Source organism: Molossus molossus, unplaced genomic scaffold (genome assembly GCF_014108415.1).
Source record: "Molossus molossus isolate mMolMol1 unplaced genomic scaffold, mMolMol1.p scaffold_m16_p_9, whole genome shotgun sequence".
Taxonomy (NCBI): domain Eukaryota; kingdom Metazoa; phylum Chordata; class Mammalia; order Chiroptera; family Molossidae; genus Molossus; species Molossus molossus.
Window position 1 is genome coordinate 18,457,434 of NW_023425403.1, and position 23,799 is coordinate 18,481,232.

At 42.5% G+C, this 23,799-nt stretch overlaps 1 protein-coding gene across 1 annotated transcript in view; it reads left to right on the forward strand.

Moving 5' to 3' along the window:
- The first annotated feature begins 9,213 nt into the window (after positions 1 to 9,213).
- Positions 9,214 to 23,799, forward strand: part of LONRF1 (LON peptidase N-terminal domain and ring finger 1) — a 30,526-nt gene continuing 15,940 nt past the window's right edge. Inside the window, 3 exon segments of the mRNA XM_036250603.1 lie at positions 9,214 to 9,970; positions 19,791 to 19,909; positions 21,244 to 21,366. Of these exon segments, the coding sequence (XP_036106496.1) occupies positions 9,247 to 9,970; positions 19,791 to 19,909; positions 21,244 to 21,366 (966 nt within the window). The 5' untranslated portion in view covers positions 9,214 to 9,246.

A 23,799-nucleotide genomic window follows, 5' to 3' on the forward strand; every position in this document is an offset into this window, starting at 1 on the left:
ATAAAGAATCACCAGTCCACAGATGAAGGGATGCGAGGAAAATCACCTGACTGCAGCTTTTATCTGATTAACCTTTTTCCTTGAATTCCCCACCCCTTACCTACTTTCTCCTGACTCCCAAACCCTTTACCTACACTTTTCTTCTTATAAAAAGGGTTGGCTTGAGATCAGATGTCAGACAGTCTTTTTAGGGTATATAACCCGCCATCGTCAAAGCTCCCATAAAGATTCAGTGCTTGTCTTATTGATTCTGGTAGTGACAGGTAGCATGAACACTGGCTTTCCCGGTTTCAAAAATATTTTAATTTTTGTGATGATTAATGTCCCAGTGATTTGTGCTGGATGAGAGAGTTCTGTGTGTTGTTTACTTATTTTATTTCATTTAAATATGAAAGAATGTCCCTTCAGCTAGCCATTCCAGAATGAAACCATCCCAGCCTAAAGCATGCACTGGATACTGAATAAAGAGAATCTGTAATGCTTATCAACCTGATGTGTTCCTTGTTTTCTTTCTCCTATTTTTTTCTCTTAACTTTCTCAACCACTAATCTGGTTCTTATTCTAACATTATGTCCTTGTCCCGACTCTACAATCTTTACAATTTCATGCCTTGGTTATGAACTCTTCCACCATCTGCAGTCACGTCTTCTCCTTTTGGCACTGAACTGGTAGACCATCTTGGGACCCAGATCACCTGGCTTGACCTGCTCACAGCTATCTTCCTACCTAATGTGCTAGATCTCCTTCACCAGCTCAAAGGCCCTCCCCCACCCCACTCACTTACTCCAGTCTTTCTCATGAAATTACACAAGTGTTCACTTTATCCATGTCACTCATCATTTTATGAATTACAATCTTGATTTTTTTTTTTTTTTAATCCTTACCCGAGAATATATATATATATTTTTTTATCCTCACCCGAGGACATTTTTCCATTTTTTGCACAGATAGAGTGGGAGGGAGAGAGAGAGGAAGAGAGAGGGAGAGAGAAACATCAATGTGAAAGAGACACATCGAGTGGCTGCCACCCGCATGACCAACCAGGGCCGGGGACAAACTGCAACCGAGGTACATGCCCTTAGCGGGAACCGAACCCGGGTCTCTCCGGACCGCAGGCCGATGCTCTAACCGCTGAGCCAAACCGGCCAGGGCCCGAGAATATTTTTCTATTTATCTTCAGAGAGAGTGGGAGGGAGGGTGAGGGAGGGAGAGAGAGAGAAACATCAACATGAGAGAGAAACATCACCTGGTTGCCTCCTGCAGGACCTGACCAGGGCTGGGACGAACTGAAATCAAGGTATGTACATTCGACTGGAATTAAACCTGCGACTCATTGGTCTGTGGGCCGACACTCTAACCACTGAGCCAAACTGGCCAGGGTATAATCTTGAATTTTTATGATTTAACTAATAACTCAGATTCTTTTTCTTTTCTTTATTGATTTTAGAGAGGAAAAGAGAGGGAGAGAGAGATAGAAACAATGATGAGAGAGAACATCGATTGGCTGCTTCCTGCATGCTGCCCACTGGGGACTGGGCCCACAACCTGGGCATGTGCCCTGGCCGGGAATTGAACCGGCGACCTCTTGGTGCAGGGGTTGATGCTCAACCACTGAGCCACACTGGCCAGGCATAACTCAGATTCTTAAAAAGTTACACAGGAGCTGAAAATGAGCCAAGCAATTGCATTGCTTTATCCTCTAAATCAAGTACAGCCCAACCAAGTAATCTTGGGAATGCACAAATGAAACAAAACCACGTGGCAGGGGGACACTGGTGGGGCCCCCTCTGTATTTGATGGGCATGGGGAGTTTACCAGATTGCCAGTGCATACGGGAACTTTCCAAAGGAGTAAATTTACTTGGTGTTGTTCACTAGTGATTCCTTTTCAAGTAAGCTGACAAAATAAAACTTTACTTCTATTTATCTTTCTTAAATATGATTATTGTTTTGTTAGATTCTGTTGTAGGAAGCCATGTTAGAGATTTTATTCCACATCTTTAATTTCATAGACTTCACTCTCTCCTCTAGCTGTGGCTCAAGTGACCATAGTCATTAGAAGCAGAAGTTGAGCACCAAAGCACACATGTTTCTATGTGTAGCACCAAAGCCCCTTTCTTACTCCTTCATTCAGCAATTTTTAAAATTGAGGACCTATTATGTGTTCTAGGCACTGAAAATCCAACAGTGAATAAAGTAGTTTATTATATAAATAAAGTTTCCTTTGTAGAATTCATATTCTTTGGGGGAGACAAACAAAAATAAGTAAAACACAGTATAGCCGGGCTAGTGTGGCTCAGTTGATCATCGACCCATGCACTAAGAGGTCGCCAGTTTGTTTCCTGGTCTGGGCACAAGCCAGGTTGTGGGCCCAATCCCCAGTGGGGGGGCATGTAGGAGGCGGCCAATTGATGTTCTCTCTCATTGATGTCTCTTTCTCTCTCCCTCTACCTTCCTCTCTCTCTAAAATCAATAAAGAAAAATTATTTTAGCCCTGGCCGGTTTGGCTCAGTGGTTAGAGCATCGGCCTGTGGTCCAGAGAGACCCAGGTTCGGTTCCCGCTAAGGGCATGTACCTCGGTTGCAGTTTGTCCCCGGCCCTGGTTGGGTTTTGCGGTGGCAGCCACTTAATGTGTTTCTTTCACGTCAATGTTTCTCTCTCTCTCTCTCTCTCTCTCTCTCTCTCTCTCCCCCCCCTCTCTCTCTCCCACTCTATCTGAACAAAAAATGAAAAAATGTCCTCGGATGAGAATAAAAAATAAAAAGAAAAATTATTTTAAAGAAAAGCACAGTATATTAAGGATAAATGCTAAAAATAAACAGTAATAAAGAGAGAACAGGCAAGTCATCACACAGAAGATGTCATTCACACAAAAGTCAAAAGGGAGAGGAAGCGCAGCCAGTGTGGCTCAGTGGATTGAGCATCATCCCATAGACCGAGAGGTCCCTATTTCATTCCCGGTCAGGGCACATTCCTGGGTTGCGGGCTCAATCCCCAGCGGGGGGCTTGTAGGAGGCAGCCGATCAATGTTTCTCTCTCACATCAATGTTTCTATTTCTCTCTTCCTTAAAAAAGGGGGGTGGGGCCCTGGCCAGTTTGGCTCAGCGGTTAGAGCGTTGGCCTGCGGTCCAGAGAGACCCGGGTTCGGTTCCCGCTAAGGGCACGTACTTCGGTTGCAGTTTGTCCCCGGCCCTGGTTCGTCGTGCGGGTAGCAGCCACTTGATGTGTCCCTTTCATGTCGATGTTTCTCTCTCTCTCTCCCTTCCTCTCTCTCCCTCCCACTCTATCTGTACAAAAAATGGAAAAATATCCTCGGGCGAGGATAAAAAAAAAAACAACAAAAAAAAAGGGGGGGTGGGGGAAGAGGAAGGTGGCCTTGAGGATATCTGTCAGAAGAGCCTCCCAGGCCAGGGGAACAGAAGGGACCAAGGACCTCATGAGGCCAGTGTGCCTAGGGAGCCGTGAGAATGGGGAGACCAGCAGGAGATGGATCAGAAAGGCTGGAGGGTGAGCTAGAGTAAGCACTGGCTTCCGCGTCATGAGTTAAAACCAGAAGTAAATGCTGGAGCATACTTTATGTTTTAAGGTGATTACTCTGGTTGCTCTGCTGATACAGAACGAGGGGGTGTAATGACAAAAGCAGAGGCCAGTTAGAAGGTTGCTGCAGTAATCCTCAGAGTATTAGAAAAAAAGAATTAATCCAGGTGAGAGATGCTACTGATGGCTATATATAGAACAGGGCCAAGGTGGGGGCAGAGGAGAAGGGAGATGGGGTCAGATTCTGGATATATTCTTTTTTTTCTTTATTGATTTTAGAAAGAGAGAAAGGGAGAGGGAGAGAGAGATAGAAACATCGATGAGAGAGACCATCGAATGGCCGCCTCCAGCATGCCACCCCCGGGGATCTGGCCCACAACCTGGGCATGTGTCCTGACCGGGAATTGAACTAGCAACATTTTGGTGCATAGGCTGATGCTCAGCCACTGAGCCACACTGGCCTGGCCTGGATATATTCTGTAGGTAGAACCAAAAGGATTTCCTGGCCTAGAATATGTGAAGTGTGAGAGAGAGGAGTTGAGGCATCCTACCAAATCTCAAATCTTCAAAGACTTTCTGATATTCTCAGGAGTTTAGCAAGCATTTCTAAATGACAATAATAGTAATAGTGTAGATTCTATCCAAATTATTATTGCTTTATAATTTTCAAATTATTATTATTTTTTTTTATCCTCGCCTGAGGACATTTTTCCATTTTTTGTACAGATAGAGTGGGAGGGAGAGAGAGGAAGAGAGAGAGAGGGAAACATTGATGTGAAAGGGACACATCAAGTGGCTGCCACCTGCACAACCAACCAGGGCCGGGAACAAACTGCAACCAAGGTACATGCCCTTAGCGGGAACCGAACCCGGGTCTCCCCGGACCACAGGTGGACGCTCTAACCGCTGAGCCAAACTGGCCAGGGCTAATTTTCGAATTATTTAAGCTTTATTTGCTATGTTAGACTGTTATATTTCTTTGTTTTCTTGATTCATATATACAGATGTACATATATGTATATTTTGTTGAATATCTTTCTTTTTTTTTTAATCCTCACCCGAGGATATTTTTCTATTTATCTTCAGATAGAGTGGGAGGGAAAGAGAGGAGAGAAAGAGAAACATCGATGTAAGAGGAACACATCAACTGGCTGTCACCTGCACAACCCTGACCAGGACTGGGGACGAACTGCAAATGAGGTACATGCCCTTGGCCAGAATCAAACTATGATTCATTGGTCTGCGGCTGACACTCTACTGCTGAGCCAAACCAGCCAGGGCGAATATCTTTACATCTTTCTTTACATCTGTTGCCAATCGCGAAATTACTTCTCTTACTTAAAGAATGTCAAAATCAGTTGTATTATTTTATGAGGAGAGTTGCTGATGTCCTGGGCCAGGGTGGTGATGGGAGTGACAGGGAGTTGGGTTGGGGTGGAGAAAACAGTGCGAAAGGGTCAGATTCTAGATATATTCCAAAGGCAGACCTGAAGGGTTTTCTAGTAGATCAGATGGCAAATATGAGAGCAAGACAGGAGAAATGAAGAAGATAAATTGTCCTCATGTGATAATGGCAATGTATTTTTGTCACTACCAAGAATGAAGAATATCAGGTGGTATCATTAATTTGTCTGTGACTCATTCGACAATGATTATCTAGTGTCTTCTCAGTACCCTGGGTGTGAGAGACACGTCAGTGAACAAGATGGGCAGAAATCCCAGCTCCCAAGGAGCTCTCATTCTGGAGGCTGAGAATGTGTCTACGAGTAATGTCAGCAGTAAGTGCTAAGGGTGAGGGCACCGGAGGAGGACAGAGAATGCCGGGAGAATGTACATGTAGTTAATTCTCAGAATTAGTTAACTAATACATGGGATTTATTTCTATGTCTATTTCTTTTGAGCAGCCTGATATTGAGAAATGCATTCATTTCATCAATTTGACCACCAATAAAATACAACGTGGATTACATACTTAGTGTTTCTAGATTCCTCAGAGTATTAGAAAAGAAGAATTAGGCATGGTGCCCTTGGTAAGGGTAGTGCCCTTGAGCACTGTGACAGTGTTCCCTACAGGAATAACAAAGACTGTTTTAGTAATGAGTAGTAAACTGTACTTGGTTAGACAGTAGTCATTGCAGGCAATTGGGTTTAGACATCTACTCAGCATCACCTCTATTTAACCTACTCAGGTTGTCCTCATTAGGGCTTTTCACTTAGAACATCATTATGGCAATCATATATTGTATTTTTAGCATCTTATATAAACTTCTCCACAAATGCCCAAGTTATATAACCAGGCCCCCCCATGGCTTTCCTCCAGCCTCTCATGGATTTACAGTAGGGGCAAGGGGGTGTGTGCGCGCACGCACAGGGAATCCCTGTCCAGTGACTGAAAACGTTCATGTCTAGATACTGGTGCCCCCTCCTCTGGAGAGGGCTGGGTGTGCACCAACAAAGTGTGCTTCCTGATACTCTCCTCTTCCATTCCCAGCCTTCACCTTCTGCTGTTACATTCTCATCAGGTATCATGTTGCTGTGTTCCCGAGTCTGAGAGACTCTCTGCCTCCTCTCATTGTGTTCAAACAAACCCCTAGGGCTGGGATCCAGAGGCAGAAGCACCTGATAGTTCCAGTTCCCTCATTTTACAGATGACAAACGTTGCTTAGGTGACTTCCTTGCAGGCATTGAGGCATAGACACGGTTGATCCCAGGTCTCTGGATTCTCTCTCCAGTAGGATGTCTGTTATTAACACAGCAGCTTCTCTGGTCTCACTGTTCTCATATATAACATGACAGGTGTGAGAGGTGGTCTCTAAATCCTCTTCTATCTGTGCACTATGTATAGATATGCTACTGGGTATGTACTGACTATATTATAGTTTAGATCTTACTGTTTTTAATGCAGACTAGAATTTTACCAACTGAAATGAATCAGGAAGAGGACATAATTTTGCTTGGCTCTTTAAAGCTTAAATTCAGTCTTCAAATACACATCTTCAGTTAGTTGGTGTTCAAGGAAAGCACCATGCTGTTACTCTTTCGTAGTTGTTTACCTAACTCAGAAAAGTCTCCTTCTGGTGTGGTGCTGGGGAGGGCAGGGCTATGCAGGCAATGATGGTGATAAGCATTTTCCAAATTAGGAAACAGATATGCTTTTCTTCTTACTCTCTTACATAACTGATCTATTTTAGAAGACAACACTAAAATTAAAACTGAAATTAAATACAAATCTCATGATTTTACTACTTTGTTAGAAAAGACACAAGCAAGTAATGCTCAAAGGAAAACAGAGGAGAGAGTTCACCAGTGGTCTTCCTCCTGCCCGGGGGGCTGTTGCACAGGATTCTCCCTTCTCAACGGCAGCCTGCTGGGTGAATCAGAGACCAAAGTCTGAATTTTATAAAATGAACCAAGAGATACTCATTTTTTCTCTCCTCTGAATTTAAAAGGCAGTCGCATCGGAGTGCATATCCTCTTTGGTGGCACAGAATGACAGGAGAGTAAACTGTCATCCAACCAGTGGCTGTTTTGCCCCAGCCTTCCAGATTCAGAAGGAAACTGTGCAGCACACAAAGGCCACAGAGGCAGTACAGCCTCTTACATAAATAAGTTACATAAATGAGAACCAGTTATGTAAATGTATAAACCAGCAAACATGAATTATAACCATTCACAAGCACAGAGGAGAACCCGGCAAGATTCCTCCCACAGTCCCATTTTTTCCCTCTCCCATTATCATAATTGTATCATTTTATTTCATACCAGAATCAGATGTGGCTGTCACATTTATTAGGGAAAGAAACTCTAAGGGACAAATGATACTTCACATTATTTTTTGAACCATACATTGGGAAATTCCATAATAAAATGTGATTTAAACTATATTTGATAAGAAATATATGCATGTTCATCAATTTATACTTCTGGTGTAATTTATCATGAACACACTAAGTATTTACTATTGCACATTTTGAAAGTTGCTGCTAAGGGCCGGGATGTATCGCAGAGGTCAATGTCCTTGTGCATATGGAGACTTCTATCCCCTTATGGTTTCAAGTCTTAAATGAGTATGTAGGCATTTTATTTAAGTCAATTCTTCTGCTTATTGAATAAAGGTAGTCATTTAGGGGTTAGAATTAGATTCAAGGTTATGTTCATGAAGTAATCCCAATACATTTGCTTCATGTTTGATGTGAATGATAAATAAACTTGTTTGCTCTGCACCCTGTTGGAACAAGGGCCTCACCTTTTCCTGCTGTTTATCCCTCCCTGTTCCTTTAGGGGAAATAGAGCTACATCTTTTCTGAAGTAAAAACACATATAACTCAAAGCAGTTTTGTGGCCACTGCCTGTTCTGTATAAAGAGGGATGTTATCAACATTAGCCAGTTTCAGATATAACACGTTCAGGTTAACATTCCATCTTAGTAGCTTATTTTGAAAATCTCGTGTAAAATATTTCTAAGATCTAACATAACTCTCATTAGAGTTAGGTGATCTTAAACTCTCTGTATAATATGAGCTGTGTGCTTTTGAATAAATTACTCTTCCTCTCTGGGCCATTATTTCTAACCAGTTGAAAAAGAAAAGTTCTAAGACATTTCCAGCATTAACAATCTAGTACCCTATAATCAAGTCTATAAATATTTCAACCTAGAGCTTTAAACTCTCTGCCATCAAGTTTTAAAAAAATATATAACTTATTATAAAAAAATTTTTTTTTCCTGTCAGCAAAACTGCAGACCCTGCTTGGGTTGTAGTGATAGGGTGACAGCCACGTGAAAAGCATTCATCCTGGTGTTTTCTCAAAAACCCCCAAATGTAGCCCTTGGCCGGCTGCGGGGCAGTGAATGAGATGTGGACAGTACAGTGACACCTCGGAAACCTGTGGGCTTCCCGCCTGGAAGTGGGGGTTAGTTTTAAATAGGAAAGGCAGCAGTAATTGGCACCAGGAAAAAATGCTGAAAGGAGTCACTTCAGGTACGTGGCTGGGTTACCTTATTCCTAAAGTTGACAGACTCTAGACTTCAGAGTCACAAAGTCATCAGACTGCCCTAGAGCATTCCTAGGCCCTCTGCCTCTACATGTCCATCTGTAACTTGGGCATAAACTAATGAAAATACAGCCTTGCACCTAACAACCGAGATCCACAACCGGGAGGCCCCAAGGGCCAGGAGGAGCGAGCAGGTTCTTACTCCAGTGGGCGGGTATGTCAGGGTGGCGACTTGGGGCTTAGTCCAAGGACGACCGCCCGGCCGAACAGCGCCCAGGAAGCAGGGGCGGGCATTAGGAGCACGGCCGAGGCAGGTGGCGGGGCGCCTGGTGGGGAGGAGGATGGAGCTCTGGGTCCAAGGAGCTTTGCTCAGTGACAAGCCAGGCCCTTCTCCGGGAGAAGCCAATTAGATCCCGGCTGGGGGATCATCTGACCTCGCGTGCTTCGCCAGGAGGGGCTTCGAAAGGGGCGGGGCCAACCCCTCGGCCCCGGGAGGATCCGGCTCCTGGCGGTGCGGGGGAGTCCCGGGCGCACAGGCGGAGCCCGGCCCCGCCCCGCGCCCACTAGGCCCCGCCCCCGGGGCTTCCCGAGCGCGCGCCGCCCCGCCGTGTCCGCGCGCCACGCCCCCCTGCTCGCCGGCCGCGTGCGGAGCCGCGCGCCCCGGAGGCTCCGGGACCGTGGCGGCGGTTGGCGGCGGCGGAGCAGCCCTCCGCGGGCCATGTCTTTTCCGGCCGTGGCTAGGAGCTCCTCGAGAGGAACCCGGGAGATGGCACCCCGGCCGCGGAACCGGGGCCGATTCTGGGAAGTGGGCGGCGGCAGCGGGGACCGGCTGGAGCGCGCTGCCGCGGAGTCGGAGCGCTGGGAGCTGCTGCTCCGCCGCGGCGAGCTGCTGGCTCTGGGCGGCCACCTGAAGGGAGCCCTGGAGGCGTACGCGGCGGCGCTGCGCCGCGGGGCCCCGGTCAGGCCCGAGTGCCTGGGCACCCTGGTGGACTGCTTGGTGCTCAACTACCGGCTCCGCCACGGCTTGGGTTGGAGCGCAGCCCGGGCAGCGGGCGCGGACACCGGCTCGGGCGGACTGCTCAGCTGTCTGGGCTGCCGGGGCTTCCTGAGCGAGCCGGTGACGGTACCCTGTGGCCACAGCTACTGCCGTCGCTGCCTGCGGAGAGAGCTGCGCGCCCGCTGCCGCCTCTGCCGGGACCGGCTGCCACCCGCCGCCGCCGCCGCCGCCACTGATGCTGAGGGCGCCACCCCACGGCCGCCGCCTCTGGCCGCCGCCATCTCCGCCTCGGGCTTCAGAACGAGCGTCGTCCTCAACCACCTGGCCGAGAAGTGGTTCCCGAGCCAGCAGGAGCGAGCCCGGGCGGCTGGCCGGCTCGGGGAGCTGCTGCACCAGGGGCGCTACCGGGAGGCCCTGGCCGCCGCCTGCGAGGCTCTGCGAGCAGGTGACCGCGCGGGGCTGAGGCGCCGGCCCGGCCGACTCCACCCTCCTTTCCCCGACGGGCTCACTACCCGGAGCTCGTCTGCGCCCCCGGGAAGCATCTCTGCTTCCCCGAGGTCCCCTGACCCCCTTGTGTCGGGTCTCGGGGTACTCGAGGGTGTGGGAAGGGGCGGCGCCCCGGGGTGCTTCGGTCACAATGGGGATCGCCCTTGGAGCCGACTGTGACGCGGCGTGGGGAGGGGCGCACGGGCACGGGGTTCCCTCCGCCGCGGCCTGGCAGCCGGGCGAGCGCGTCCCGAGAAAAGCGGGGTCCCGGGCAAGGCCGCCCGGGATGGGTGGGGGTTTGGGCGAGCCAGAGCGGCCGTTCTCTTCCTGCCGCCGCGCTCTTTCCGGTAAGTGGCCTCTTGGGCCCGGCCGGGTCCCCCGCGGGGAGACGACAGCTGAACCCGGGAGAGGATCCCCAGCGGGGGCTAGGCGGGCAACGTTTACCTTGGTCTCCCACAAAAGTCACTGGGGCAATTGTGAGCCGCGGGAGGGCAGAATTGCATAAGCTGCGGTGGGGGTGGCGGCGTTGTGTAACGGGTGACGTCCGGTGGGCGTGGCGGGAGCGCGGCGCCCGCACCCAGCATCGGGGGCCCCGCCGGCCACTGGGCTCTGGGCGGGAGTCCGAGCCGCCCACGGGTTTCAAGTCTTACCTAAAAATGCCTGTAGGGTTAGTTCCTCTTGATGGTTTCAACCTGCTTGTTTCAGATCATACTTATTTCGTAAACACATATGTGCTTGCTTTTGAATACACCTAGTTCACGGTCAAGATAAAGAGGCACAGAGTTCTTTGCCACGCTTCAGTTTGCTTTTCCACTCTTGATCGAGCTGTGGGGGAATGGCCTTGAGATCTTTTGTCTGTTTCTTCTCCAGGAAGTAGCCCAGGCTTCCTAACCTAGGTTAGCACTTTTCTGAAGGTGGTTTTAGGCTGCTGAAGGGGACATTGCTTGATTTACCTATGTAAAATATTGAGTTGGTCTGTAAATCGGTGGTTCTCCACCTTGGAGATTTTACATCCTCCTCCATCCCCCCAAGGGGACATTATCTGGAGACATTTTTAGTTGCCACCCCTTATGGGATTAGTGCTGTTACATCTAGCTAGGGATGCTGCTAAACATCCTAAAATGCACAGGACAGCCTCCCACACAATAGGCCCCAAATGTCAAGCATGTCATTGTTAAACCTTGTGTTAAATAAGCCTATTTCAAGGGTAGCATCTCTATTTGCATGAAATAATACTTGGGGAAATAATTCCCAAGAAAATAGACAGCTAAAATATAAACTGATGTTAGGTATTAGGTAAATTTAGAAACTATATAATTTAAATTAGTTATATATTTTAATTCTTTTACCCTAAGTGCTTCAGCATTTTGAACTAGTAACAATATATTAAGTTATTTATACCTTTAGAGTTCAAAGTACAAACCTGGTACATTTTAATGTGCTTTCACTATTTTAAAAAAATGTTTTTTGTTTTTTTTTATTTTTAGAGAAAGAGAGAGAGAGAAGGATAGAAACATTGAGGTGGGCTGCCTCCTGCACGACCCCTTCTGGGGATCTAGGCTGAAACCCCGGCATGTGCTCTGACCTAGAATGGAACCAGGACCTCTCAGTCCATGGGACATGCTCAGCCCACTGAGCCACACCAGCCTGGCTACTTTCACTATTTTTTACGAGGAGTAGGCATTTATAAAATAGAATAGGATAGCAGATCCAGAACAAAAGAGAACTATTTGGTACACACAGTTCTGATATAGACAACTCCACCTTTCTGGATGAATAGAGTGTGAGAGGGGAAGTACAAACCATCCAAAGCAAAGAAGCAGAAGCTAGGGCAGTGAAATGACTTGTCCACAGTCAAATGGCTAGCTGCTTGTAGAGGCAACAACACTATTTCCTCCCGTTCTCAATGTTGGACCAGGGTTCATCTGCCTTTGTAGCTCATCCATTGAAAATGTTTTAACATAAATTCCCAAGGAATTTTTTTTTTATCACTAATATAAAGTAATGGATGAAACTTATTGACAGCTCTATTCAGTATTATGCTTTTGTGATTTGACCTCTTAAATTAGGCATTTCATAAGAATTTAGGTTCTGCCCTGGCTGTTGGGGCTGTTGGTTGAGCTTCCTCCCATGCACCAAAAGGTTGCTGGTTGGGTTCTGATCAGGGCGCATGTCTGGTTGCAGGCTCCATTGTCAGTAGGGGGTGTGCAGGGCCCAGCCAATCCCATGTCCCTCGCACATCAATGTTTCTCTTCCTCTTCCTTCTCTCTCTAAAAATCAATTAAACATATTAAGAAAGAATTTAAGTCCTAATCCATGGAAGAACAGTGAGCACATTTACTAATTAAGGTCTAGCGTAATGTTCTGTGACCAATAAATCTTTTAATTAAGGAAGATTGTGGACCTGAGATTGAGGGTGATTTTTAAAATTTTTATTTATTGAGTTTAGAAAAAGGAAGGGGAGCGAGACATCGATTTGTTGTTCCACTTATTTAGGCATTCATAGCTTGATTCTTTTATGTGCCCTGATGGAGATTTGAACCTGCAACCTTTGGTGTATTGGGTCGACACTCTAACCAACTGAGCTGCCCTGTCAGGGCTAAGGGTATTATTATTATTATTATTTTAACAGAAAAAGACTCTGAAAGTTTACTATTTCTTTTTTTTCAGTTTGCATAGACTGCACATAGGAATTGTGCTCGTTCGACTACTTAATCCTACTTTTGCATTACTAGAACCTAAGTCTCCTGACTTTCACCTCGTCAGCCTATTTTCCCCTCATTTTTAGGTCTTTCAAAAATCATTAATTCCATACTTGAAAATATGTCTGAATGAAACTAATAAGGATAACATTTTTCATCCTTTGAATTCTTAGTAAAATATTATGTGTTTAACAGTTTATGGGCATAAATAAAAATATTTAGTAGAGTTATAAACCTGTTTGTACAATTAGGCTTTAACTTTTCTGAGAGTTGGCTAGTTAGCTAGATAGGCATTTGGAATATATATGATTGTACAGTTATAGTTACCAGTGATACTGTCATTGTTGACAATGAAAAGAGAACCTCACTATAATTTCTTTGTGTAATTCTTATAATGAAACAAGTAGTCCGGCTGTTGTGGCTCAGTGGTTGAGCGTTGACCCATGCACCAAGAGGTCGCTGGTTCAATTCCCGGTCAGGGCACATGCCCAGGTTGTGGGCCAAATCCCCAGTCGGGAGCACGCAGGAGGCAGCCAATTGATGTTCTCTCTCATTGATGTTTCTATCTCTCTCTTCCTCTTACTTCCTCTCTCTCTAAAATCAATAAAGGAAAAGAAAAAAAAAAAAAAAAAAAGAAACAAGTACATACTATTAAATAGAAAAAAAAAATGTAGTCTCAGCCCACACACATTCAGATTTATCTGTCAACAAGAAAGCTTGAAAACCTTTGCCAAAATCAGAAGTTTCTCACTGAGATTACATAAGTTTCTGTTGAATTGAAATATATTTAGATAACACTTAATCCATTGATCTTTTGATATTAACTCTCAGATGTTTCATAACTTTCTGTCTTTTTAGTAATCAAAGCTATTATGTAAAAGCCTTGTCTGCATTGAATCTTTATACTTGAGTCTGTTGAAATGATGCCACATTGCTATGCTGTCTTCCTTTTAATTTTAATTAATTTTTACAGACTTGCCTCCTCCCCTCTGTGCACCCCTCTTCCCCCAAAGAAGGGAAGAAAACAGTATAATTTCCAGTTTGAACTGTTTAATAATAATAAAAGGGAGAACATTTTATTTACTATACTTGGGGAAGGAAATTTTTGTCTTTAATATATTTTGTCTTTATATAGTTATTGACTATTAAAAAGTATTTTTAAATTCTTTGCAACATTTGTTCTTCACAAAGAATCTTAATTTCCTCAGAAGGAAATTAAGCACTTCAAGCTATATAGTGTGGCCTAGTGGTTAAAGCTGTGCATCCTGGGAGCTGACTGCCCAGGTGTGAATCCCAGTGTAGCCCACCACTTACTCTCTGACCTTGAGTCTATGGTCTAACCTCCCTGTTTTGGTTTCTTTATCTGAACAGTGAGAATAGTATCTACCTCATAGATAACAATAACAACAGTCAACTAGGTTTGTTGTGAGAATTGAGTCAAACCTGTAAAGCACTTTGAATGATGCCTGATAGAGTAGATGCCCAGGAAATCTTAATTCAATATAGTATCTTTGCAAATGTAAAAGTTGTGCTACAGCTACAATATGATTTAACAAAAATTAAAATCTAAATCTTGTGATGTAAAGTCCTATTCTTTTCTCTACCACATTGATAGCATTACCAGAGTGAGGGTTAAATCTTGATTCTGGCTTGCATATGTTAATTAGTGGAAACATATTAGCCTACATCAATAAAATATAGATACTGCAAGGCTTGCGGTATACAGAGATTAGTCAGATTATGGGTAAATACTGAATACATTTAAAGAAAAGTAAAGGGTTAATAATTAGTGAGGTTAATGTGAAAAGATTTGAATTTTATTAATCAGTAAACTTATGCATGTTATAACGTACTCTACAAAGGAAACATTGTATGAAGAGCTAGCCTCATTTTTCTATCAATTCTTGAAATATTTTGTGATACTAGTGATAACTATTATTTTTTTAAATATGTTTTATTGATTTTTTTAGGGAGAGAGGAAGAGAGAGAGAAACATCCATGTGAGAGAGAAACATGCATTGGCTGCCTCCTGCACGCCCCCTGCTGGGGATTGAGCCCACAACCTAGGCATGTGTCCTGACTGGGAAACCAACCGGGACTTCTCAGTCCATGGGAGGACTCTCAGGCCACTGAACCACACCAGCTGGGCGCAATAACTATTATTTATTGAGCACTTGTGTGCTAGGTGGTGTCTTAAACTGTTTACATGCATTATGTTATTTAGTCTTCACAACAATCTTAAATTGTAGGTATCACATTACCAGCATTTTATAGGTGAGGAGACTGAGGTTCAGAGAGTTAGATAAACATCCAGAGTGGATCTGAACCCAGATCTTCTGAATCCAGTGATTATAATCTTTTTTTAAAAATTTAATCGGGATCAAAACTTTTTTTTTAATTCTCACCCGAGGACATTTTTGCATTTATCTTCAGATAGAGTGGGACGGAGAAAGGGAGGAAGAGAGAGAGAGAGAAACATCCATGTGAGAGAGACACATTGGCTGCCTGCAACCCACACAACCCCAACCGGGGCCGGGGACAAACTGTAACTGAGGTACGTGCCCTTCGCGGGAATTGAACGTGGGCCTCTCTGGCCAATGCTCTAACCGCTCAGCCAAACCGGCCAGGGCAGGGGATTGAAACTTTTATTTTCATTCTTACAAATTCTATAGAAGTGAACCCAAACAAAGCAGATATGTACATGTACATATGTATAAAATTTTATTTCTGAAAAAGAATCTATAAAAGTAGATGGTTAAAAATAAAACAAAAAGAAACAAACAAATGTGAAAAGATTTAAAACCAGTACCATAAAACTGATTTTCTCAAAGTAAAGTCAGAGTAATTTCATTTTATTTTATTTTTATTTTGGTACATGCCTCTAGGAGGAACCAAACCCGGGACTCTTTGGTCTGTAGGCCAAGGCTCCACCCGCTGAGCCAAACCAGCCAGGGCAGTAAGAGTAATTTTAAAGTGCTGGTTGTGGGTCGTTTTCTAGGTTATTTACATATTTTCTTGTGGTCATCTATACAAAGGACTCTCTTTTATCTTAGAATATCTTTAGATTCATTTTATTACATCAAACAGTGCTGAACTGTCTTTTCCCTTCACAAAACTTTCAACATGAGGACAAATCAACTTCAGTTTTCTTCTTCCTCTTGATTCACAGTATCATCTGTCCTCTCTCTGGAATTATAATCTTAATTAGTATGCCAAACTGCTATTCTTGGACTTTATTAATCAGTCACTAATAACTTGTCAATTGGTGGCTTTTAGTTAATACTGAACTTGATAAAGTAAAAGAAGCAAAGAAATTTTGTATTTTGGTTAGCTATTGAAATTTGTGAAATAGCTCAACATATAAATTCAAAGAAGACACTCAGAAGAATGAGAAAAAAGGATATGAACAGGGAGCTTTTATACTTATACATGCAATCTAAATAGCCAAAAAATAGCCTAGCCAGTGGCTCAGTGTCCTCCCATGGACTGAGAGGTCCCGGTTCGATTCCCAGTCAGGGCACATGCCTGTGTTGTGGGCTCCGTCCCCAGTAGGGGGCATGCAGGAGGCAGCCAACTGATGTTTCTATTTCTCTCTCCCTCTCTCTCTAAAAAAAAACACATAAAAAATAAATAGCCAGAAAATATATAATAGTTTTAAAGGTCAAATTCACTGAAGAAATTCATGTTGAAATAATGCTGTTTTTCATTTATATTTTTCTAGGGGGAAAAACAGCTTGTGGAAGTATAACAAGTTATTTTTATAAAAGGAGGGTTAGAATGTATTGAAAACTTTATATCTGCATACCTTTTCTTGCAGTCATTCAGCTTTATAAAAAATAACTAAGGAAATAAGGTGATATGTAAAGGCATATAGATAGATGTTCATGGGTTCATGGCACTATTTTTTTTTTTTTTTTAATCCTCACCTGAGGATACTTTACCCCTGATGTTTTAGATAAGAGTGGAAGGGAGAATGGGAGGGAGAGAGAAACATCAATGTGAGAGAGACAGATCGATTGGTTGCCATCTGTACAACCCCAACCAGGGCCAGGGATCGAACCTACAACACGGGTACATGCCCTTGACAGGGAATCGAACCCGAGGCCCTTCGGTTCGAGGGCTGATGCTCTAACCACTGGACAGCCCTGGCCATGGCTTTTGTCATTTGGAAAAAAGTTTCTTGAAAATGAACTAAGGAAACAACGTATTTATCACACTTATTCCTAAGTTTGGAAACAGATGAGGGATCATGACAGGAGTACTCTCTGTCCTCGGCCCATGAAATGCCTTGGACAGCTGAAGACTAGTTTCCTCAGGTATATAGCAGAATTTTATTTCAAAATTTTTTTTTTTTTTTATCCTCACCTGAGGACATTTTTCTATTTTTTGTTCAAGTAGAGTGGGAGGGGGAGAGAGGAAGAGAGAGAGAAACATCGATGTGAAAGGGACACATTGAGTGGCTGCCACCCACACGACGAACCAGGGCCGGGGACAAACTGCAACCGAGGTACATGCCCTTAGCGGGAACCGAACCCGGGTCTCTCAGGACCGCAGGCCGACGCTCTAACCACTGAGCCAAACCGGCCAGGGCTTATTTCAAATTTTTGTATTTGCCTAATAACTCACAATATTACCGGGTCGAAAAGAAAAGAAAATGAGAGCATGAGTTGAGGAACCTAAGTGCACTGATTTGAATGAATTTCTCCTAGTTTAGTAAACATTTAAGAAAGCCAGGACTTGGGGATACAAAGACAGGAAATAATGGAGAAAGTGGATTTTGAAATTAATGCTGTGCACATACAATAAAGGAACACAATCATAATAAGACACTTGCTAGTGTGCCCTGTTCTAAGTGTATTGTATGTATTAACGTACTCTATGCTTTGGCTATTCAAAGGGCCTCAGTGAATGCATTTGGCTCCTTTTTTTTTTTTTTGAATTAAGAGGTGACCCTAATCTCTTAAAAAGTATTAAGACTTTGAAGTCACCTAATCTTTTTTTCTTCCTTGATTTTAGAGAGGAAGGGAGAGAGCTGGGCTGATTTTTTTTTCTTAGTAATTATTGCACTAAATTTGAAATTCTCAATAAAACTATTACCTATGAAGAACTGGAAGAAATGGAGGGCAAGAGCTTTAATATCCGACCTTTTTGTCATCTCTTCAGGAGTCTCCACAGTCTGAGTGTTTTTGTGTTGAGGGCAGCAGGGACACAGTTCTTTTCTACTTTGGTTCAAGTGGAGCAGTTTGATAGATTGACTGTGTTTTCTCAGAGATGGGTCTTCTCAGTCACTTCCTTCAGTGCTGTCCTGAATAAGCTGTAGAAAGAAAGGTGACTATTGAGCCGTGAAGCTTTGAGGAAAGGGTGTGATATTCAATACTTATGAATGTGCACTGCATCAAGTCTGAGGCATGGGGACTCGCTGTACAAGGGAAAAAAGGGAAATGTTTTTAACTCCCAGTAAGGGATCCAGGAGTGGAATGGGCAGCTTGTGACAGTGAAGTCCCTCTCTCTGGTGACGCTGGAGCCAAGGCGGGCCTCAAGGATGCTGTTGGAAGCACCCTAGCTGTGGGCGGAAAACTTCGTGTCCTGGGCCCCAGCTGTTTTTACAGCTCGGTTTTTGATGCTGATGCATTTACTGCTCACTCTCGGACTGTTTGGCACATGCTGCTCTGCACTTTCTGAACTCCAGCTGTGCCTGTCAGATCAGGGTTACATGAGGCTGTGTCAGTAAAATACAGTTTGGGAGCTAGAGAATAACTCCTCAAAGACAGAGAAAGTACAATCTTTTGAACACCTACAGGGTCTAGCTTTGTGTTAAAACTTTTCATTCTTGATCTAATCATATTGAACTTTCAGTTCCTATGTGTTTTTGTTCAGAGAATGATTTCCAATTATATTACTTTAAGAGACAAAAGACAAACTATTCCAGATATGTCTTTTATTTAGGAAGTAAGACATATTTTCATGAAATATTAATTTCATTCTTCTTTGAAGTATTTTATTGGTATAAATTTGAGGGAACAATATCATTCCAGTGCTCAAGCACCAGTAATTGAAAAGGGCCCGTTGATTAATTGTTCAGTTAATAGTTATCTGTAGAAAAGCAATCTTGAGTAAACTAGAGTAAACCATGGAGCTAGTGAGGAGTTTTATAACCGTTTTTTTTAGAAAATGAGGCACTATAGGTCTTTATGTCCTCAAAATGAGTGCTTTATTTTACATGTATACATTTTTGAAAGCTTCAAAGCTGAATAGACTTAAAAGAAGAATCAAGTTAATGTAACCTGTAGATGTACTGAAAATTGCTTTTTTGCTCAGACTTCTGTTTTAGAATCTATATGCCTGTAGTAATTGATTATTGTGTTGGGTGAGCCAGCTAAGTGTCTGAAATTCTGATTGCCATTGGTTACTAATTTGGTTTCTCATGTAGAGACCTATAGGATAGTGAAATTAACAGAGTGTTTTTCCTCAGGAATATTTGAAATTAAATCTCTTTGGGGATGGCTCAGTACCATTCTTGCTAATGGCAGGTTAAAATTTTGACCTCTTAAAAGAGCTGACTCTTGTCAACCCATTTTCTCCCAAATCAGGATCATTTTATGCCTCATAAAATTGAGCCTTGGTCAGTCTTTGTTACTATGGAAATTCCATGTGCAGTAGTGACTCATATGGTTGTTTATAAATAAGGACTTAGAAACTAGGGTATAAAAAATTAAGATTTACCATAAAAAGGCAAATCTTCTAATCATCTAAGACATGTCTTTTAAATCTGTATGCCCTATTTTAAGAAAACATTTCTTTTCTTAGAGGCGATTATTCATATTATAAAAATATTTCCAGTATTCTTAAGAACCATAATTTCCTCCACTAAAATAGTCTACTTGTAATGATTTCATAGGACTTCTAGATAAAATTCAAGATGTAAGTAGGTTGTACTTACTGTGTTTGGTTCATAACCTTTGGTTTGGTGGTTAGATTGGAATCACTAGGTCAGTTATTAAATCTTGTATGATGTCTTTTGTGGATTTTACAATAATCTTTTAAAAACAATCATCCTTTATAAAATATTTATTTCAGAGCCCAGCAACTTGACTCTGAAAATTTACAGAGCTGAATCGTATGCTGGCCTTGGAGAGTTCAAAGCAGCCGTAGAGGATCTGAATGCAGTTCTTTTTCAGCTGCCAAGTTGGCCTGAGGTAAAATTACTATTTTACATTTTGCATACAGTTTAAAATTCAACTATAAGGAACATGCATTCAGTTGTGGTTATAAGTTTTAATTTTTTTTTTTTATTTTAATCCTCACCCGAGGACATTTTTCCATTTTTTGTTCAGGTAGAGTGAGAGGGAGAGAGAGGAAGAAAGAGAAACATCGAAGTGAAAGGGACACATCGAGTGGTTGCCACCCGCACAACCCAACCAGGGCCGGGGACAAACTGCAACTGAGGTACATGCCCTTAGTGGGAACTGAACCCAGGTCTCTGGACCGCAGGCCAACGCTCTATCTGCTGAACCAAACCGGCCAGGGCTAATTTTGTTTTCTAAATTTTTTCTTGAAAAGAGAGAGGAAGAAGGGTATAAGTTTTAATAGGATGGTTTGGTTGACTCTTAAGTAAAAATACAGAGAGTTCTCAAAATCTCAGGTCAGTATTTTGGATAAATATCATCTGACAATTTTTTAAATGATAAGTAATCTGTTTCCTAACTAAAAACAACCTGAATTCAAGGCACAGAAAGAAAAAAGAGAGAGAGACACTTTGGTATACAGAATTTCCTCAAAGAGATAACTGGCCATATTGTGAAGATTGATATAAACTGGCCATCGATGCAAGGGGTTTATTAATGGAAAGAGAAGGGGTCTTTGAGGTTGGAGAGTTGATGGGGGCATTATGACAGGAACCAGATGATTAGGCAGTGATTTAATATAGTAGATGGGGGCAAAGGAGGTGGCCTTGCCATACAGTTTGAAAAATACTTGCAGCATGTATGTAATCAGTTTACTAAGTGTCCTTTTGTCAAATTGCCAAGGCAAATCAGTCCATCTCCCATATATGTTCTTTAAGCTAGAAGTTACTCTTGTGACTTTTTCCTCCATTCAAAACTGTGCCTTTGAAGAAAGCGTAGTAAGGATGCTCCAAAAATTATAATTAATAACCAAAATTATGTAGAATCCTATGCTGGCATGACTGGTTAGTACAAGGCACATATATATTAAGAATAAGAGGGAAAATGATCTGTATGGACAACTTTAAAATTGTTAAAATGATGAAAGAACCGTTGAACTTATCACTGATGTAATATAATTAGAAATGTGGTTTTGAAGTCATTTCCTCGGCCTCAGATCCTCCATAAATGCCTCTCCAGGGCAGTGTGTGATAAACCTTTAAAATGCTCAGAGCTCCTCAGGGTCATTCAGAGAGTTTCAAAATGATCATTTCTGAACAAACCTCCCCCTCCCCCTTTACTGGATACTGATTTTTTTTAAAAACAATTCTGTCAATTAAAGTTGTGTGTATGTGCTTTTATTGCAGGTCTACTTCAGGAAAGGAAAAGTACTCCACGATGCTGGCTTTTTGGGTGACGCCTTACAACTATTTCTGCAGTGCTTAGCCCTTGATGAAGATTTTGCACCTGCGAAGCTGGAAGTGGAAAAGGTAATCAGTTTACCAACTTCAGCAGTTTAAGGCAGGGCTAAGACACAGTTCTTTTGAAAAATCCTAATTAGAAAACTGGGATAATAATGTAAGGAATCCGTAGTCAAATTTAGTAGCAATTTGACAAGTGGTTTTCAGGTTCATATACTTAGTGTGTTCCATTCTTAATGAAATCAAAACATTTCATTCACAGATATTTAAATGCATTATTTTTGCTTAGTTAAATTTAGATGTTCCCTAATAGTCTGTTTAATCTGAGCCAGACCACTTATCCTTAATTAAACATTGTTATCATGATGTTTCCACTCAGGAATTTTTATCGGCCTGCATGTTGCCTTTCATTTCAGGTCTAAACTTTGCGTACTTTCTATGGGTGCCAGTAGTATGGCCCCAGTCGAATTGTTTTCTGGTTTTTCTGTGTAGTTCACATTCCACTTTCCAAAGTGTGTTCTGTAGTATATTAGTAGGTGTAACTGAAAAGAGAAAAGAGAAGGGGGTTCTCTGATCAAATGACTTTGGTAAACATTGGGTTAAACCAAGTTAAACAGGTTTCTTCAAAAGTCAGAGGTTTTCCTATACTAGCATGACAATAGCATTCAGCTTGTTCATAGAGCATCTGGAAAGACTAATCTTCGAAAATTGGGGGGAAGATCTACCCTAATACAGTTTCAGTGCCTAGTCATGATTCTCTCCTCATTGTCCTTAAAACATGCTACATTATTTAATCATCTTTGCTGTGTTTCTTAGAGTCTGGCTTTTTGTCAATATCTTGGATGCATGGTAAACATAAAGATTCCTGGGCCCCTTCACAGACCTTTGGAGTTAGACTCTCTGGAATTGGAACATAGTTTAAGAATCACTTCGGAAGAGTCTGTCTTACGTTTACTATTGTGTGTTTTTTGACTGTTCTATATTTGTTAGTTATTTCCTGGTGAGATTGCAGACTTTTTAAGGGCTTATAATTTTACATTTTTCATACTATTAGATATCCTTAAATATCTTTATAAATATTTCTTTGTTGGTTAATGAGGTCAGGTGAATGCAAAATTGCTGGTGCTTTGAAATATTTTTCTCTAATATGCTTCTTGTAAATTGTGGTATAATTTACAAATATTGAAATGCATGGATTTTATAGTTCAGTGACTTTTGAGAAATTACAAACCCATGTAACAGCATCCTAATCAAGATATAGAATATCTTCATCACCCTAGAAAATTCCCTCATCTTCTTTCCAGTATTTCCCTATCTCTCTGTTCCAAGGGGCAACTACTGTTCTGATTTCTATCACCATAAAAGTAGTTTTGCCTGTTCTAGAACTTCATATACATGGAATCATACTGTGTGTACTCTTTTATGTCTGCTTTTTTCCCCCAACATAATCTTTTTGAAATACTCCAGTATTTAAAAATTTTTATTGTTCACTAAGTATTCCATTATATGAACATACCACAATTTGTGGTCTTTACGGTTAGTAGTGATTTTCATTTGGGTTATTTCCAGTTGCTATGAACATTCTTGTACGTCATTTTGTGGACATGTTTTTATGTATCTTTTTGGTAAACACCTAGGAGCAGAGTGGCTGGGTTCTAGGGTAGGTGTGTGTTTAATACATTTTTTTCAAATCAAGGGAAATGTGAAATATACATGTTTTTAAATGTTTCATTAAATGCAGTATTACTTGAACACCTACCAGATATGTGCATTTTTACTTATATTGTATATATTTACTTTTAGTTACTTTGTAATGATCATGAAAAAAAAATTCTGATTTTTGGTATCTGAGAGAGAGTACAGGTGAAAAACTGAACCTCCAAATTTAGACTTTAAGAAATGCTCTGCTGCCCTGGCCGGTTTTGCTCAGTGGTTAGAGCATCGGCCTGCCATCCAGAGAGACCCGGGTTCGGTTCCTGCTAAGGGCATGTACCTCGGTTGCAGTTTGTCCCCGGCCCTGGTTGGGTCGTGCAGGTGGCAACCACTTGATGTGTCCCTTTCACATTGATGTCTCTCTCTCTCTCTCTCTCTCTCTCCCCCCCCCCCATTCTATCTGAACAAAAAATGGGAAAATGTCCTCGGGTGAGGATAAAAAAAGAGAAGAAATGCTCTGCTGTACATACACATACAGCCTATTTGAAAACAAAACATTTTGAGTCCCTCATTTTCTCTAGCCAGGTTCTTCCCCTGTCTGGACCTACGCTGTTTCTTTGAGAGTTTTAGATGTATTCCTGATAGAAGTGCCCAGAAATTTTTATGTCACAGCTGCCTCCCAGGTTAACTCCCAGCTGTTATGGGGCAACTGCCATTTGGTGCCCCCCACCAAGAGCTGGCATGGGGAATGTCGAGCAGGTTGGTTGTTCAGAGAGAAGTAAATTCAGTGAAAATACATGGCATTTTAGATTCTGTAGTTAGAGGTCCAAGTCCTTTAGTTCATATAAA